General features: G+C 41.2%; 1 protein-coding gene across 4 annotated transcripts in view; it reads right to left on the bottom strand.

Moving 5' to 3' along the window:
• LOC117968269 (cdc42-interacting protein 4 homolog) overlaps window positions 1-18,550 on the bottom strand; it is a 47,692-nt gene that overhangs the window by 12,540 nt on the left and 16,602 nt on the right. For 3 of the 4 annotated variants that reach the window (XM_034915909.2, XM_034915911.2, XM_059007199.1), the window contains exons 2-7: window positions 7,218-7,333; window positions 5,829-5,885; window positions 2,695-2,842; window positions 2,535-2,597; window positions 847-951; window positions 522-650 (exon numbers count right to left, since the gene is read on the bottom strand). In XM_034915909.2, the coding sequence (XP_034771800.2) occupies window positions 522-650; window positions 847-951; window positions 2,535-2,597; window positions 2,695-2,842; window positions 5,829-5,885; window positions 7,218-7,333 (618 nt within the window). The remainder of the gene's footprint in view (window positions 1-521; window positions 651-846; window positions 952-2,534; window positions 2,598-2,694; window positions 2,843-5,828; window positions 5,886-7,217; window positions 7,334-18,550) is intronic. The other variant, XM_059007198.1, reaches the window with a different exon arrangement.

The following is an 18,550-nucleotide window of genomic DNA, read 5'->3' as shown; positions in this document are numbered from 1 at the left end:
TTCGAGGGCCGTTGGACACGAGAAACTGTGGATTCTTTTCTTACCGATTCAACACCTTGGAGTTCTTCATGGTTTGATAAGGAGATACAGTTGATTGTTAACTTGGTTTTTGCTCTTCTGTTACGCTTTGTTCAAACAGTTAAAATGTTTGTCTCTCACATTGTGGGAATGTTGTCATGAGTTTGAGATTGAAATCCCACTCTTACACAGACAAAAGTGTCTTCAGGTTAAATACACTGGATGCAAAGCATGTCAAATTAACAGGAGAAGCACCCTATACTAAATTTAAAGGATGCAAAATGCTGTAAATGAAGGGTAGAAACACATGTGGTTATAACACAGTTAAACATGGCCAGGAATTGGAAAGGGAAGGTGAAGTGGTTGTGCAGCGGCTAATGTGAAAACAAGTGCTAAAAGCACTACATTAAAACAAGCAGCATGCTTACAAAAACACACTGTATAGCTTTAAAACGGTTTGGAATCAGTGTCCCGGTTCGGAGCATTGGAAATCTGTCTCTTACATTGTAAACCTGAGGCATGTCGGTGAAGTAGAAGGAGTTCTGATCCTTGTTGTATTTCTGGAGCTGTGCCGCGTATTCGTTCTTGCATTCTTCTGCAATGTGAGTCCGCAGGTGGGCTTGCTGTTTTGCCTGAGAAAATAAAACACGCACGCGTTGAGGGTCCAGCGCTGTGCCATAGCCAACACTCACAGCACAGCAGGTGGAAAAAACGACAAATGTAACCCAGCATCACAATTGGATGAGCAGTTCAGGAGTAGAATCTGCAGTAATCTGCACTAATCCTCGTGGCTAAAGACCATCCAGTCTGACCGAGGGGCTGCAGTACCTTCTCCACGTCTGCCTTTGTTGCATTGATGTCCTGGTCGAGCCTCTCTGCATTCAGGGCGGCCTTCTCGGCTTCTCTCCACTCTCGCTCAAACTTGCGCTTGCTCTGGAAAGGAGGGTAGCGTTTCAGCAGCTTTGAAACACCTCTCAACTGCTGGGATCAAATGTAACTCCCATTGTATAGCAGTTTCCCCCCCCCCCCCATTCCGGGTTTTACTGCAAGCTTGATTAGCCACAAACGAGCTCAAGTGTGTCCTATTAAACTCATGGTGAAACCAGGAACGGATCAAACTGCTGTGCAATGGGAGTCTTATTTCCATCCCTGAACTTACCAAACAGTACGGTTCTTTGAGATACAGGTAACTAGCGTGCAGGTATAATACTTACTATATTAAAAGGTCTTGCTCGTTACATGATTGCATCACAACACTGTCATGAGAACATTAAACACATCTTGTTGCTTCCATGACCCATTTATAGCACCATTGTGTGAACAGTGCACACAGTGACCATTACAAAACAGCTACATGCAATTTTGTGTCTGTATTTTGAAGTGTTCTCTCACATTGCAGTAACATTCATCTTGTATCTCCACTTGGTCTCTGGATCTCGTTAGGAGAATGAAAATGCAGCCAAATAATTTGTGAGAAGAAACCTTTGTCAAGGCATGGGCCATTATGTAAATCTGTGGTTTTTTTTTTTCTTGCAAACAAAGTAAGGGCTTTATATAGTAGTGTGCAAATGTATTTGAACATCACATTGCTTCTGTAGTTTTGATTTGTTGTGCATATGAAATCAAACCACTGGAACTGAAAATCTTGGAAAATTGTCAATAGGAACATTTGTGATTGTCTCGTTTAAATGACTTTAATAGACCATACATGCAATTAATTTAAAATAATAAGAAAAGGAACACACGGACACACATGGTAAAATGCATGTGACTTTTTAGAAGTTGTTTCTTACATGTTTCTAATATTTTCATATGTTTCTACATCAGTGATATAAAACGACAGATCTTGGTGTTCTTATACATTTGCACACTGCTGTAGATGAAAGCGTTTACTTTTCATTTTTAAATACTTTGCTCCAGCCTCCACAGCCAAACACAAACAGCACCCATCTGCTGCAGAGTTTGTTATGAAATTACCTCTGGCCATGGGACAAAGCTGCTTCCCCAGCATGTTTACTTGGCAGGCTAGTATTCTACTCCTGGCTGGAGAGTAATCTCAACATTGTGTGTGCAAGCATCCCACACTTCCCAGCCAAAGCTACTGCAATTCATTACATGTGGAAGTGCTATGAAAAGAAGGCACCCGATATATCAACGGCATACTTTTTCACACAACAAGGGCAGAGCTGCATCAAAACCCGGCAAGCGCTTCCAAGATACACCCTTCAATTTCTCAGCCAATCAGGTGTCACGTACTGTTAACAAGGCACCTACATATGGGGGATCGTGTTAACAAGCAAAGTTTCATCAAATTGGGGTGTGTTGTTCTGATGATCATACAGGTTTTATGAGCCCAACTACATAGCTAAATTTTGATCCAGAGGGAATGTCCTTACCAAGTTTCGCCACTGCTAGATGAGCAGTACGCCAGATATATAAAAAAAGTTACACTGCGGCATACGTATGTAAGCAAGAGATAATTACTGTACATCCAGCTGATTAGAAAGGTCACTCACGCTGTCCAGCTGTTTAAAACTGCACTCCAAATACTGCTGGGCTTTCCTCCCTTCCAAAAGAAACTGAAAGAAAAAGGGAGAGGAATAAGGTCAGTTCTGCATTTGGGATGCCTTTGAGAAGCAGCTTAATGTCTCTCCCTCTCTCTATCCTCCCTCTCACCATCTTGCGCTCCTGTTTGATATCCTGAGAGTACTTGGTGAGCTCAATGCAGATGTTCATCATCATATTCTCAGCTACGACCTCCCTCTGGCCGGCGTAGTCGTTCATCTCATTCAGGATGTCCACGAAGGACTGGGATTGACTGAACCTACGAAGAGAACAAAGGAAGACTCTCAAGCGCATCGCCCCCAGAACTCTTATGTCCCACCGTAGTGTTTACCACCCTTCTGTTTAAACCTGTATCTCTTCTGTCTGGAGGTTTCAGCTCAAGTACCCCTTTATCATTTTCCCTCTACTGAATGGGAGCCCTAGTTGCAATAAAAGGCAGAATAATTTGAAAAACTAAATATATATAAGTTTGTCAACAGTTTGGACTGACAAACTGTTGGTTTAGGACAGAGTACCAAACAGTAATTTTTAAAACACTGAATTACAAGCACAGAATCAAAAGACAGCATTTGGGAATCCCTTTGGAAACACGTGCATTCGCTTTCTATTTTCGGCAGTTCTTATAAATAACCCAAAATACCATTTACTTACCACTTAGCATCTCAGCAGAATTGTGTGCCATTTAAAATGGTTTACGACATCATTAACCTCAAGATAAAACTACAATAACTAACAATGATAAACTTTTTATTGAAGCCAACATAAAAATGATCCAAAAGGGACTCTGTATAACTTTGTCACTTTGCACTTAGACTTGTGTTTTCTTCCTTCGTTTTTCTTTTGCAAGCAAGAAATACATTTTTGACTCGAGAAACAATGCACAGGATAATCTGGGATGTACTCTGTCAAAACACCGAAAACAAATTCAACCAGCCGCTATTGCTGAAACTAATGCAGCCGCACCTAACAGAGTGGAAACACGCTCAATGGAAATCACTCAGGCGTACAGGTGGATGATAATTTTGAAACAATAGTCAGACTGTAACCTTTGAGCTGCTAAACAAAAATGAAATATTTATGTGTAGGAGATTAGAGATTATATAATACCGTAAACAATGACAAGGGGGAAAAGATGGAGTTCTTTAGCTTTTGAGACTCTCGGGACTGCCTGGAAGAATGCCAAGGGTCAATGTGTCAAACAGCCCTGCCACTTCTGAGACGACTTACAGCTGCCACGGTTGAGGGATTATCAAAATATTTTAAGTGCTTGACAACATTCCCTGCATCGCAACGTCACCCCCAACTTCATCCACGCCCAGCCGACAAGCTTCAGACTCATAAATCAAGTCAGAGCCAGCAGTGGTTTGACAAGGAGATGAACGCTTTATCATCGGAGACTCCGGGGAGGGGCTGGAGAACATATCCTTCATTCCTGTGTAATTTCAATTGTGTTCTTTTATTTGTAATAAGTTTTTTTTGCCAAGTATCTTCATGAAAAGACACTTAAACATTGCTTTCATTTTAAAGCATCAATATATGGTTGTCATTTTGTACAAACTACAAGCCTGGCCAAAACACCCTATAGAATTAATTGTTTGCTTCATAACGTTGAACGAAACCTGCTGAATAATGTCATGTTAACATATTGAATGACATACTGCTTTGTCGTTTTCCACATACATCAAAAATCTAACTTGAAATACTACTGTACTACTATTATGGCTTCCGGTAGACTTTTTACAATATCATTTTTGTAGTTTCTTTGACTACATGATGTTAAATAAAATATTTAAATGATGTCTCAATCCTAAATCCTAGGTGCTGCAAAACTTTTGGCCATAGCTGTATAGGTAAAACAAATGTATATCAGCTAGATATGAAATGCCTCTACTGGTGTCTATTTTCACACAAGTTACTTCGCCAGGTGGATACCCTTCCAGTCTTTTGAAGGTCCAGTTCTTGGTTTTGGAGGAGGCCAGTGCAAAACTGTACCAAATCACATGCCGTGGATTACAGGACTAGAAACTCGAGGCTGAATTCAAAACCCAGTCTCCCAGAGATGACAAGCAAGTGCATTTGCACTTCACAGCACCCTGGTGCAGCACATCACCCAGCCTGTCGCTTTACAAGCCCTGAGCAGTGCCGAGAGAAGAGATGTCGGAGAATCCTGCTGAACTGCATTCTCCAAACTCCTCCCAAGCCTGGATACCTATTTCTGGCGTAGCCAGGGACGGCACTCAAAGTGACACATCTGACGAAACTCAAAAATAAAAAGCCTGTCGTAGAAGAATGCATGAGAAACCCCAAAAAACGAGAACACAATAGCTTTTTGTACAACTAAAGCAGAGTTTTGGAAATGGTTGTACTACGCATTTACCATAGTTTGCAGTGTTTGTGCGCTTTATCGTCCCTCTCTATGCTTTACAATGCTTACATATGCCCCCACCCCCCCATGTATGATTAACCTTTATAAGGGAGCAGAGAGGACACATTGAGCGCTGCAGTGCATGGGTCTCTTCAGCTAGTATCCTAGCAGCAACTGTTCTCATGAGCCATAAGAACCAAGTACAGTGCTTAATACCATGTGTACAGTATCTACTGGGTATCTAATTCATGAATGAAATTACAACAGTAAATGCTGGAGACTAGAACATCTGAGATCATGTACAATTTGATCATTTGCAAAACCAAGCGCCACGGACCGCAATAAACACATACAATTATTCTGGGGGGGGGGGGGGGGGGATGATAAGGTTCTGGAAAAAGAAAGAAATTACTGTGCACATCTTAAAATATATATATGAATCTAAAGCAAATCTTATTACTGACATCTCTAGGCAAAGTTTCTAGATGGCGCTGTGCATCTGACTGGTGCCTTTCAAAGCTTGCATATTATTGGACAAAGTCTGCTATCGGCTTGCTGCGCGGTGCGCACATTAGTAAGCATTGGACACAAATTGGTAAACTATTACTTGCAGTTTTAAGTTAAGTTTGCTCTTATTATGAGGGATCAGTGGCTGGTTAGTGCAAAAGAAGAAAAAATAAAACACACAACAGCAGTGGCAGAGAAGCCAGTGGCATGTTGGATTTCTTTTTTTGCCGGTGTAAGTACATGTGTGCGGAGGTTGGGAGGTAAAGTACCACAGACAAGAGGAAAGGGAGGCGCGGTGCAGAAAGTTTGAGAACCACCGCTCTGCATGGTGAAGGAATTCCAGGAGGTTCTGGAAGGGGACCGTTTCACGTACTTGCATTCCTGGTCTTCTTTGGTGCCACGTTTCGGACTGTACTTCTTCACCAGACCCCTGGAACAACAAAGGATGAAAGGGGGTTTTAGCTGCTCGTGCAAAACTCCAACACTGGCTTTCCGTTAGCCAGGAAACTCACGGCATTCTTCTGATAAATTAACTGAGAGAAAGGGGGGTTCTGTTCCACAAGTATTCAAAGCATCAACTTAAAAAAAAAAAAAAACTTTGTATCCAAAATGAAATGTCCTACAAAAACACCCTTTAAACCTTCAGCCTTATCAGCTTAATATTGTAACAACCTACTTTCAAATCTCTTCTGAATTAACGTTTGGAAAATAAATGATCCCAGTCACATGCTAAATGCTTTTAAAGATTATCTCCAGTCTGGAGAAGGAAATAATGGCTGTTTTATTTAATTCAGGTGTTTCACCATCACAGGAGAGAGAAAAAAAAAAAAAAAAGTGTTTTATGCGAGGAATTCAAAACCCGGAACCGCCTGGCCCACCACTTGAACCACAGGCCCACAATGCCCTCGTTTCCACAAGCCCCCAGTCATGTGCCCTTCTGGTTCCAATTCTTCCTGGTATCAGTTTAGATAGCTGATAAAGTCTGGGTTCTTCTGAAACTAGGAGTCTAGTTTAAATCACTTTGTGCCCACAGGGCCAGCACAGGTACACCTCAATAGTGCTGCACCAATACAAAGAGAAACCTACAGTAAGTAGACCACACTCAATAAAATAACAATACAATAATTCCAAACAATCACTATACATCCAAAAATAACACATATACATATAAAGCTATATGTATTTACATCACCCTAGAATTTTAGGATTCAGATTCAAAATTAGATGAAAATAATTCAGCTTTTATTTAAGATCATGCAAAATCAAAGAAGCTACAAAATTATATTAAAAAAAAAATAATCGCAAAATAAGTCTACCGGAAGCCATAATAGTAGTATTTGGTAATGACTTTCTTAATCCTCTCAGGCATGGACTGAATGAGGAACTGAAGGCTTGCGTTTCTTTTCGATTCCCCATGCAGCCTTTACACCCGATTCTTATTCAACGGAGACAAAGGTATCAACATTATTTACGTTATTGAGAGTATTGGTTTCTGGGAATATATAGGTTTGTCTGTCCTGTACATTTATCCAGCTGTAGCTATCACTTATTAAATTGCAATGACACTTGGCAAGAACAATATCTACGTTATTGAGATCATCGGACTGCGCTATGCTGTGCGTACTGTTGATATACGTCAGTCATCGACTTCTCCAATTGTGAATTTAAAGCCATGGCATACTGTATGTTGCCGACGTACTTGCTGGCTTAACTTGTCGATTTCATTAGGGAAGGCTGCTGCGGTTTGAGATACTCCAATTACCTGAGCTGTTTGGCGTAGTTCTGCTCGATCTCCGTCCGTTCCTTCACAAACTTGACGTACTTCTCGACCAGATCCAGACCCCACTGCGTGTGCTTATCGATGATCTCATACTGGTCCTGGAAGAAAGGGAGAAGAATGAGTAGTCCAGGGTTTATTAAAATAGAACGACAAGTAACACTTATTAAAGAAATAAAGCTGACATTATCAACATGATAAACAAACAAACACTCCTATATCTAGTCGTGCTGCGTACCCCTACGACCCTTAGAAGTACCCCCAACTTCTGACACCATCATACTCTTACTAAATACAGCACTGCCTTTAGCAATCATCTATACTATTTCCACTGAGCAATTCATTATTTCTCCCCTAGTCGGCAGGATTTATCTTTGGAAAAACGTGTTTTGAACTTTAACCTTTAACTTCCATTCATGCCCCCTCTCTCTCTCATCCTACACTCTCTGTGCGAAGTTTGAAGTAGTGACTCGGGTTCACTTTGGACCATTTAGGATGGTATTTCTATTGATTCCCCCTCTCACCCGTGTCTTCTGGCTGAAGTGATTGTAATTCTTTTAAACTGATTGTTCTCCGTTAAATCCTGGGATTAGCCCTCTCTGTACCTGTATACCTTAATCTATTTACTGTACACTCACCACCTTCCAGCTGTGATCATCTGCAGTACTGGGTAGCTGCAGCAACAGCTGTGAAAGCTAAACCCAAATGCATTCGAATTACAATCGTCTCTTATTCAAGGCGCTCTGTGTGTGTGCATGCGTGTGTGTGCATGCATGTGTGTGTGTGTAGATGCATTTTTCACATTCTGAGGCTTGCACCTACATGAAGAAGCATCCAGGGAATCGTGTCAACAGTTTCATTTTCTTAAGAAACCTTTCTAAGAACTCTTTCAAAATAAGGCACTGATGACTTGAATTGACCCAGGAAGTGCAACATTAAAAAAAGGACAGTGTAACATATTTCCTCAGAAGGCACAGAAAATCAGAACACACTTTACTGTAAAGAAGTGCCAGATACCATGCTTTGAAATGAAAACAGCTGGCTACAACAGGTGGTACATTTGCGACCGCAGTAGCTAATGGAAATGAATAGCTGAGATTTATGAATTATTTTTTTTTGCTTACTGATGCGTCAATACATCTGCAGCTACTGTACAGAACATATAAAAAAAACAGTAGGGGGCTCTGCTACTGTAAAATAAAAAAAATCGCAAACAAGCAAAAAAGGAGACCGCAGCTCAACGGCGAGTCACAAAAACAGGAAGTCATGAATCAAACATTACTGAACCGAAACAATGAAAACGGAAACATCCTGCACAGCACAGCAGGGATGGAAATAGGACCCCCATTGCACAGCAGTTTGATTCATTCCTGGTTTTACTAGGAGTTTAATATCACACACACACTCGAGCTTGTTAACTATACACTGTGGCTAATCAAGCTTGTAGTAAAACCTGGAATGGGTGAAACTGCTCTGCAAGAGGAGTCTTATTCCTACTGCTTCCCTCCTTTCTAGAGCAAACACAAGTTTGAGCGAGGGTGAAGAAAGGGGAGAAGGCAATCCTGAATGCAGAGAGGATCCACCAAGGCGTGTCATTTCAGACAGTTTGAAACGCTCAGCTTAGCTTTGCGGTCCTCTCGCCCAAACTGCACGATATTACATATCTTATACTGAAAGCAGAAAGAAGGCAAAGACACTTTTTCAGGAACAGTGGCTTGAAACCTGGTTCCAGGAGACCAAGTCTGAGGCAACTACTGTATCAAACCTCAAGTCTGCCCTGGTGTGCCATGCAGTGGTCTGAAACCTAGTCTCCTGAAACCAAGTCCCAAGCCACAAAGTGTCTTTGTGTTTCCCACAGCTTTAGAAACCTCCATGCAACCTAACAGAGATACAAGGTTAAAGATGTTGAAAAGAGAAGGAAACTATCTCCGCCAAGTCTGCTCTGTAATATACAACAGGATGCAGGCTACATCAAAGCCAGCATGCCGTCTCATTTATAACATCTCCACTGGAGACCTCAGCACAGCCTCTGTATGGGAGTTTTATGACTCACTGGTGGGAGAGCACTGAAAGCAGAAAGCAGCTTGGATTTCAGTCACATGGTTTGGAAAGAGCTCAAGTGATTCAGAGAGGAGAGAAAACACAAAACGCAGGCCGGCTGGCTTTGTCGTCTTCTCTCTTTCGCGTACCGAACGACACTCCCAAACTGATGGCACTGGAGAAGATTCCTACACACCAAGTGAACAGCTACTCTTCCCACAGCCCCTTAGTGAGATCACTGCTGTCTGTTTTATATATGGGAGATAAACAGTCACTCTTTTCAATGCCAAGCGCTCCCACACTGCAAACACACAGCACAACAACACCTCCTCTTCTCGCTGCTTAAGTTGCACCCAAACATCCTTTCCACACTACCAGAAGTTTATCCAAGGGCCTTGCATGCACGGAAAAGGCAAGGATTAAAACCGATAGGCCCCAATTCCCCCCAAAGCAGTCTTTAACTTGTAAAATAGTGCTCGGACAAATGTTTCAATATTCAAACCAACGCTGCTTGGTAAAAATGACCATTTTCATATTTATTTGTATTTAACCACACTGTACAGGTAACAAGTTCATGTGTGTCTTATGTCTTATGGTAAAACCAGGAATGGATCAAGCCGCTATGGAATGGGAGTCTTATTTCCATCCCTTCATTACAACTGCAATGTAATATCATTAGACTATAGACTGTACTGGAATTCCATTGCAGGGATGGAAAGACTCCTATTCCATACCAGTTTCACCCATTCCTGGTTTTATTACAAGCTTGATTAGCCACAGTGTACAGGTAACAAACTCATGTGTGTCTTATTAAACTCATGGTAAAACCAGGAATGGATCAAGCCGCTATGCAATGGAAGTCTTATTTCCATACCTGGAATAGTCCGCCTTACCCGGCTACAGCAAGGGACGACAGGTAAAGCCTGTGTGGGGATTTAGCTTGGGGCTGTCGCATTGCACAACACTGAAAACAGAACCTTTAAAACAATGAAAACCAGTTATCTGGTAGTGACCGCATGAAACATGTTTAGAGACCAAGAACGGGAAACTTCCTTATAGCAGCCCTGTGCAGCACAAAAGCAACAGTGGGAAATTCCAAAAACACACCAGCAGAATCCCCTAGAATATCCAGGTGGTTCTGGAACCTGAATCCATGACAACGGTTTCACTGTCTCCACGTTGCTAAAAACAGGCGTTTTAAAGAGACGGTACTACCACAGCAGCTATTGGGAAGAAATATGACTAATCACACTTGGGTAGGGCCAACTTAACAGCAAAAAGGAATTTGAAAACAGTTGGCGTTAAGATAATTAAAATAAAACACAGGTTAAATCAGGATACTGTATATGCACCTTAGCGGTTTCTTGTAAGTTCTGTAACATTTTGTTTAGTATTGAATTACAAATTAAACTTGGGCACTGGGAAATCCTTTGTGTTTGTGAACATGGGCTGCTTGATCAATTAAATGAAAAAGAAATTAAACAAAAATCGGACAACTTTTCTATTCATCTATTTTATAAAGCTGTAAAACAACCTACTGTAAAAAGATGGCATGTACATTTGTATGATACATAAAACACCCAATCGCATACTGTAGTTGGGTGATGCAGCCAGATATTCACCCTGATCTCTGTTTCAGGAGATATGGTCATACAAACCCCTCTCTTTTCCTGGAACAGGCAGCGTGTGGTTTACAGTTTACATTAAACTCTGCGACATGAAAGCAGCTCAATTATTCATTCGTCTCCCAAATCATCGTCGGCTAGCATTTGAAACTCACCGAGTGCAGGAGCACCTCAGCCCTGCGCTACGGCAGACGGTACAAGCAAAGGATCCGGTTACAGTTTTAATTAAATACAGTTTGCTAATCCATACAGACTTGTAATCCAAAATCATGCATTTCTTTATGATGGCAAGTCAACAGCAGCTGCAGATACTGCCACCCAGGTCTGTTATAATACTACAGGGATGGAAACAAGACTCCTATTGCATATCACCCACTCCAGGTTTTAATACAAGCTTGATTAGCCCCAGTGTATAGGTACAAAGCTCAGGTAGTGTGTCTTATTAAAAGCAATTGTAAAACCAGGAATGGATCCAATCCTGTGCAATGGGAGTCCATCCCGGTATTCCTACAAACAGTGACCTGCACCTGAATCATACAATACCTGTCCTGCTTTGATAGTAACTTTAAAACCAGTGCATACATACAGAGAGGGTCCCAAGAACTGTACTTGAATTCTTAAATATATATATAAAATGAAAAGGAGGCTAGGCGCATATGATAAAGATTTATTGAGGGATTGGTGCAAACATGTAAGCAGGTATTGTGCTGATGTGATTAACACATTTGTATAAGTTTTATTACTGAGGAGTGATTTAAATACATAAAACAACGAATAGTAATCTCAACATGGTCAGATGAGAGGGTCTACTTTAAAAGGGCAGGCTAAAAGATGTGTTTGAAAGGGTCTTAAAATAAAACCATTTCAACAGGATATTCACCCAGAGTGCTGATATTTTCAACATGTGCCTTTAAAAGCAACACACTCCCTCAACAGGCATGAAGTCTTTTGAAACGGTACGGGGGACAGACGAGTAACACCTTTAATGCAACACTGACATCCGGCCTCCAATGGGCCTCCACCGTGAGCAGTTCATGACCTTTGAGCTTTGGTAAGCATGCAGGGGGTTTCATGGGGCGCCCCCCTGAGGATTCTAATTCAATCAAACGAGTTCGGGTTTCCTGAGGTTATTCAGCGCCAGCGAAGCAGGAGAAGGGGGGTCATTGTGAAGGCGACAACGTGTTAAAAACAAACAAAAAAAAACACACAAACGAACATAGAATTTGATCTAATACCGTTGGACAGCACCAACGGTTTGTAAATCCTGTTATTCAGAAAAGTTAGTTTTTTTTTTTTTGTTTTGTTTTTCTTAATGAAAACTTTGTCCATGTTTAAAGTTTGACAGGAAATTGTGGAGCGAGGATCACAGAGGGAGAAGCAGGGGCCAGGGTAATACACAGAGGAGCTGCTGTGGAATGTAAGGGACGGGGGAGGGCAGTGGTTGTTCTTTCCCAATGTTAGCGTTTGTGGGAATCTGGTGCATTTCATAAACCCTTTAGATCACAGAACCCCTGATGCACGGCTGGGCCTGCCGACTCTCTTTATATGTTCATCACAACATGAGGTGGAAACTGATACAGTAATTGACCCCAACCCTGGAGGGTACTTGCTTCTACTTAAACTATGTAGCCTGAATTAACCCTTTGTCCTCAAGGTCCCTCCTTATCTTAGCGACGTATGTTAACACATGCAGTTGGAATCTCACGGGACTCCTAGGTCCCAGTCTGAGGTTGTGTAGAAATATACGTAAAGAATGTTTTTGCCCTGTTCTCATGTACACTCAATAAAGGAGCTCCTTCTTCGCCGCGACAAAAAATTCAGGACTGAAAGGGTTACAGAAAAAGACTGCTTAACAGGAGGTATGGTTTTAAAGCCTTGGTTAGAATCAAAAACACCACCAATTAACTCAACTGTTCAGGACACAATCATATGTGTTTTTTAAAAAAAATCCCAGACGTATTTCTAAAACTTTCCTCGTGTGGGATTCCCTGGACGTGCCAGTCGATTAATCAGCAGCGGTGATGTCAGCAGTCTGAGAATCTGAGGGGGTCACTTCCTGTGCCACTGCAGCAGGACAGGACATGCAGTTCAGAACAGTACAGAACTCACACACATTCCAGAACTCTCATAAAACGGCACAGCTATCTTAAAGCTCATACTATACTAAAAACAGAGAGTTGCAGCAGCAGCTATTTAAAAACAACATTCTGCTGCAATGCAAGTACAGTCATGGGGTTCAAATAATCTCTGCATTGACCCGTCAGATACAGATCTCCCAATATGTTCATATTCAGGGTTTAAGACCTTGACAGGTTACTGAGCCAAGAGAAACCAAACCAAATAAGACTCCAATTGCATAGCAGTCTGATCCGGTCTGGGTTATGCAAGTTTAATAAGACACACCTGATCTTGTTACCTACACACAATGGCTAATCAAGCTCGTAGTAAAACCTGGAACGGGTGAAACTGCTATGCTTTATTTTCCCAGGATTGCTAACTATTCCAGCAAAACATACTTCTGATAAGACTCCTCAAGGTGGATCGTTGATGGGATGTAGGGAAGCATATTAGTGTTGAGCTGTGCACTGAAGTCCACCCACCAGTGAAACATTGTGTACTAAAACAGGGTCGGGGTCAATTCCAGTTCTTCCATTCCTTTTTGAAATTAATATCCCAATTCAAATTCCAATTCCAATTCCTCTTTAATCAATTCCAACACATCACTGATCAAAATTGCAATTTGCAGTATTCTGTTAAAATCAGCTTCTCACAACGGCAACAAACGACTTCAATTGAAGTCACTGTTTGTTAGTCAATTAAATTGGCTTCAAGTAAAAGCAGCGGAACACTCACAACAATTATGTCTTTAAAACATCAAAATTGGAACCACTGTATTAACCAACTGTGTCAGACAGCCCACTGACTTGCGTGAATGCTGACAATCTGCTGTCACAGCAAACACATCTGTTGTGTCCCGTCTCTTTTGGATGGGAAAGCGGCATGAAAAACTAAAACCTAGCACAGGAATGTAAACAAGCCTGGATTATCAGATCTGGGAGAAAAGCGACTAACTATGATCATATTACAAGTGCTTCTTCATGGCTTTGAGCACTGCAATCAAGTTCGGTCTTGTGTGATGTTAGCAGAGCGGGTTTGGTTTACCTGCATCCACACGTCGCACGTCTAGACAGGATTCTAGTGATTTTTGTTATTTTTTAAATACAGTAAAACCTCCGTTCCAAACACCTTGTGAATGGAGGTTGTTCGTAAGTCTGAAATGTCTAACTTAATAAGTGTGTTCACCTGCTATCTGCAGCCTCAGTCTGGAGAATACAAGGATACAGCACAGTACTGTAATACTCATATTGTTTAAAAACAGTACTATAAAAACGGAACACGCTAAAATTGAACTTACTATTCAGATTGTAACAGATTTAAACGTCCAGGAAAACCTGGGTTAACATTGCGCTTGCTCTTATTTTATTTTAAAACACAACGCATTTGTGCAGCTGTCACTCCGTTTCCTTTGGCTTGAAAAAAAAAAAAAAAACACTGTGCTTTGTTTAAAACCAAAATGTTCCTACTAAAACTGCCTGTACGTGCTTTGAAATCTGCCTCGCCTTTACATTTGTTGGTACAGTAATTTTTCCTTCTTCCTGACCAGCATGGTGCTTACAGGAGCACCTATCTGGTTGCATTGCACGCATGGTTGAGTGATTGCATGCTTCTGGCTGAAAGTGGGGTGTTTGGTTGACCAGTCGGTTCATAAGTTTGGTGTTTTGTAACTCTGAAGTCGTACTGTGCTGACCAAGAACACATCAACCATGCTGTGGAAACCGAACTATAGTCGAACCCAGGCTCAGTGCATCTGCAGGTCTACTGCCTGAAACGCTGAGAAATTCACGCTGTTGGGAAGACAACAGACTTAAAGACACCACAAAAATTAGGAGTTAGGGATTAGACACTCTGATCTTGCTAGCGTTCCAGCTTTTACTATGACAATACAACTGAGTCTCACCACACAGCTTTTTAAACTTACAATTAAGTCCAGTAGGAAGGAACTGGAATGGCTCTAGCTGCTATGCAACGGGAATCTTCAATTATGTAGCGGGAGACTTCAATTACAATCGTAAAGTAATATTTTGGCCCACAAATTCCTGTGGCAGAAGCATATTGGTGCTATTTGGATCCCTTGCCTACTAATAAACTATAATATCTGTCCAATGTGGTTCACTGTCACACTCCCTCTCTCTCACACACGTGTCATGTTTTTTGCAACCATACTATGGGAGACTTTCAGAAAAGCTTTACTGAAATATAAAAGGCATGCTAATTTTGTATTTTATCAGTATTTCACCCACAGCAATGCACTCAGTAGAAGTCTGTCTTCAATACATTCATAAAATAGGTACTTCAAGTGTCTGATTTTGGCTCTGCGATTGCCGTGTAATAATTCAAAATATTAACATTATTGTAACGTCCGTCCTCTGTTATATCCCTCGACAAGCTTTAAAACAACATAATCCACCTCGGACGTTGATTACTGCAATATTTATCCGTGCTTGCATTTGTTCACGTGTGAAAACCGGACAGCTGGCTTACATTTGACTTGTAAACAGGTCAAAGTGCAAAACCAGTTTACAAACTTAACGCAGTGCCATGGCAACAGAAACACAGGAAAACAACGATCCTCTGTTTACAAGAGCTCCGTAAACAGAGTGTCATTGAGCGAGGTATTTGTTTTATGTCACTCTGGTTTATTGAGAGAGTTGGAGTCTGTAGTGGGAGTGCAGGGGACAGGGCTCTGATGGTGTGCACCAGGGTGATTACAGTAGTCCCGGTTACTGCATTAGAGCCCTCAGTCATCTCATGTTATAAAACTCTAGCCAGTAGATGTGCAATCAGCAACCAATTTGCTAACCGTATATCAGACAGGTAACAATAAATCAATGCATTGAGAACGCTTTGGTATTCAACAGCAAGGAAGCGAAATGTCTATGTTATGCTGTAGACTTGTCCCAAAAGCCTTCAGATACTACTGAAACATGTCTGTGCATTTATTGGAATAGAAGCATTGAAAAATCTATTCTGACTGTTAATTCTATTATTAAAAAGCAATGGCATGGCTGTAGATTTTGACAAGCATGTGCAACTGACCGCCAGGGAGTTTAAATCAATAAATCTTAGACTGTGAACACAAACCCATAATATGCAAAACAATTTTAAAGGGAGGGAGAGAACATGAAGTCACTTTGTGGCTTGGAACTTGGTTTCAGGAGACTAGGTTTCGGGCTACTGCACACCACAGGAGATGGGGTTTGATACAGCAGACGTGCCTCAAACTAGGTCTCCTGGAATCAGATTCCAAGTGACTGTTCCTGAAAAAGTGGCTTTGTGGTCCTTTAGTTTCAGAAATAAAGATTGAAGTCTTGTGTGTCTCATACAGGAGTAACCAATACTAAAAACTTCTGGGTTTTTTCCCTCACTACATAAGCATAACTGCTATTCCTCTGTACAGGTAAGTGAATCAAACAACAGCCTCTGTGGTTTTCCAGCCCAATCCACTGCTTATCAGTAGAGGGATGGTGTACGGAAGAGGCAGAGGCATGCTGTGGGATGATCGCTGTTCTGTTCTTGAGCTTGTGTCCTGTCCTGGAATGTGCAGAATGCGAGTTATATTAATAGAAACTGCGGCCCGCTTAACTGAACATCAAGACACAGAGGATACAAGCAAACATGTAGGGTGGGATTCATATGAATTACACCGCACCGGACATCTCCCCAGTCTAGGGTTGCCTTCAGGTCAATGGCTGCCAATGTCAGGGATGTTAGGGCTCTGTTTCAGGCTGGAAAATCTTCTTGTAACAGGATTAACTGTTTTTCCTTTGGAATCGATTCCAATCAAAATTGCAATTAGCAAATTGTTAAAAAACAAGCTTCTCACAGTGGTAACAAATTGGTTCAAATGAAGTCACTGTTTGCTAGTCAATTAAAATGAAAGCAGTTGGAACGATCGCAACAATTATTACGTGGCTAAAAATGTCAAAAATCCAATTCCTTCAAAAATGAATTGGAATTTGATTTTAAAAAGGAACTGGAATTGAATTACAGGGATCGGCCCCCAGGTACTTGATTTTATTAAACCTAAATACTGAATGAACCCTTCCAGTCCTGGCAGGACCTGAGACACAAACACTGTAACTGTTTGAACGAAGCGTAACAAGAACAAAAAAACAAATCCAATGACCTAATTAACAAAATCGATTGAATCTCACCATCTGATAATTCTCTTGTTTGCAAATTTAAAAAATCCTTGCAGACTTCCATTCTCTCTCAGCGCACTTTGGAATACAACTGAAGAAACGTTACATTGAACCAGTTTTAATATCTTGAAAACCTACTGGTGCCTTTAATTCCAGGCTGTTTAATCTTGATTCAGGACACTCCTTCACAGAATTCACAGGCGCATGTGTGTACAGTATAGGTAATCTTGCAGGAAAAACTGAAACCACTCTTATTGCAATTATAGAGGGAGTCTTATTTCCATGATTACTAAATAATGGGATGTGACTAACAATATTTGCAAGAATCTAAAAAAAAAACGACCTTTTTATCAGTGGAAACAGGATGCTCAATGGTAAAGAGTAAAGGGTAGGCGTGAATAAATTAAGGTTTTTTTTGTTGTTATAATAATTAAGTTAAATGGAGAGCTTTTTTGTTCCTCAGCTATAGAGAGGAGATAGCGGAGGGGGGGGGGGGGGTACGAGGGGGTGGTGCTGGTTAAGTGGTCTAACGTTCAACGACGTGAGGTCTTTACTTAACTGAATTAGACAGGGCGGCTTACAGAATCCGTGTTAACGCAGGTCATGAACGTGACATATGGTTGCACAGTAATCCCTGGTCCCCAGAGAGAGGGCAAGGTTTAGCCTGCCAAAACATAACACATCAGTTTGGACTCGTACTAAACAATAGATTTACATCCTAAGTTGTTTTTTTTGTATGAAAAGAGCTATATAAATAAAAATACTGATTGATTGATTGAATAAATGAAGTGCTACTGATTTTCTGTTTGCTGTGTATCACTCTGCTTCTCACATTCCATTCCCTAGCCCAACGCTCTTGAATCATATCTGCATCATGACCTCAATCCATTTATCCAATAGTGCCTGCTATGCATTTTTACATTGCCCTCTCAAAGCCTATACGTGCTTATTTGTAACGCGTCGGTCTCTGGCAGCGTGCACAGTGACACAGTGTTCTCTGAAAAGCAATCACGGCTTGTAGAAACGTAGTTTGAAAACAGATTATTAGAAGTCAGGTTCCCAGTGCAGCCTATTAGCATGAAGTGTATAAAGAGAGAGTGTAGATCTCGCCCTCTGAACGTCAATGGCAAAGTGTTTGAAGTGTTTAAACCACAACTGTAAAAGGTTCTGTAAAAACAGATTAAGTGTGTTAATAAAATCAGGGTTTCGTCTTATTCAATTTAATGACTTGTAATGGTTTCAAAATGTTCGGTGGCTGCCTCTAATCAAATTGAGAGCATACTTTCTCTTGCACTCTTTGTATAACAGCCTGACACAGCAAACATACAATATTTTAACCCAACAATAACAGCAGTGTCATATTGTGGATAAGGGGTAAGCCTCACACACA

The sequence above is a fragment of the Acipenser ruthenus genome, chromosome 34 (assembly GCF_902713425.1).
Source record: "Acipenser ruthenus chromosome 34, fAciRut3.2 maternal haplotype, whole genome shotgun sequence".
Lineage (NCBI taxonomy): Eukaryota > Metazoa > Chordata > Actinopteri > Acipenseriformes > Acipenseridae > Acipenser > Acipenser ruthenus.
This window is presented reverse-complemented; position numbering and strand designations above follow the sequence as displayed.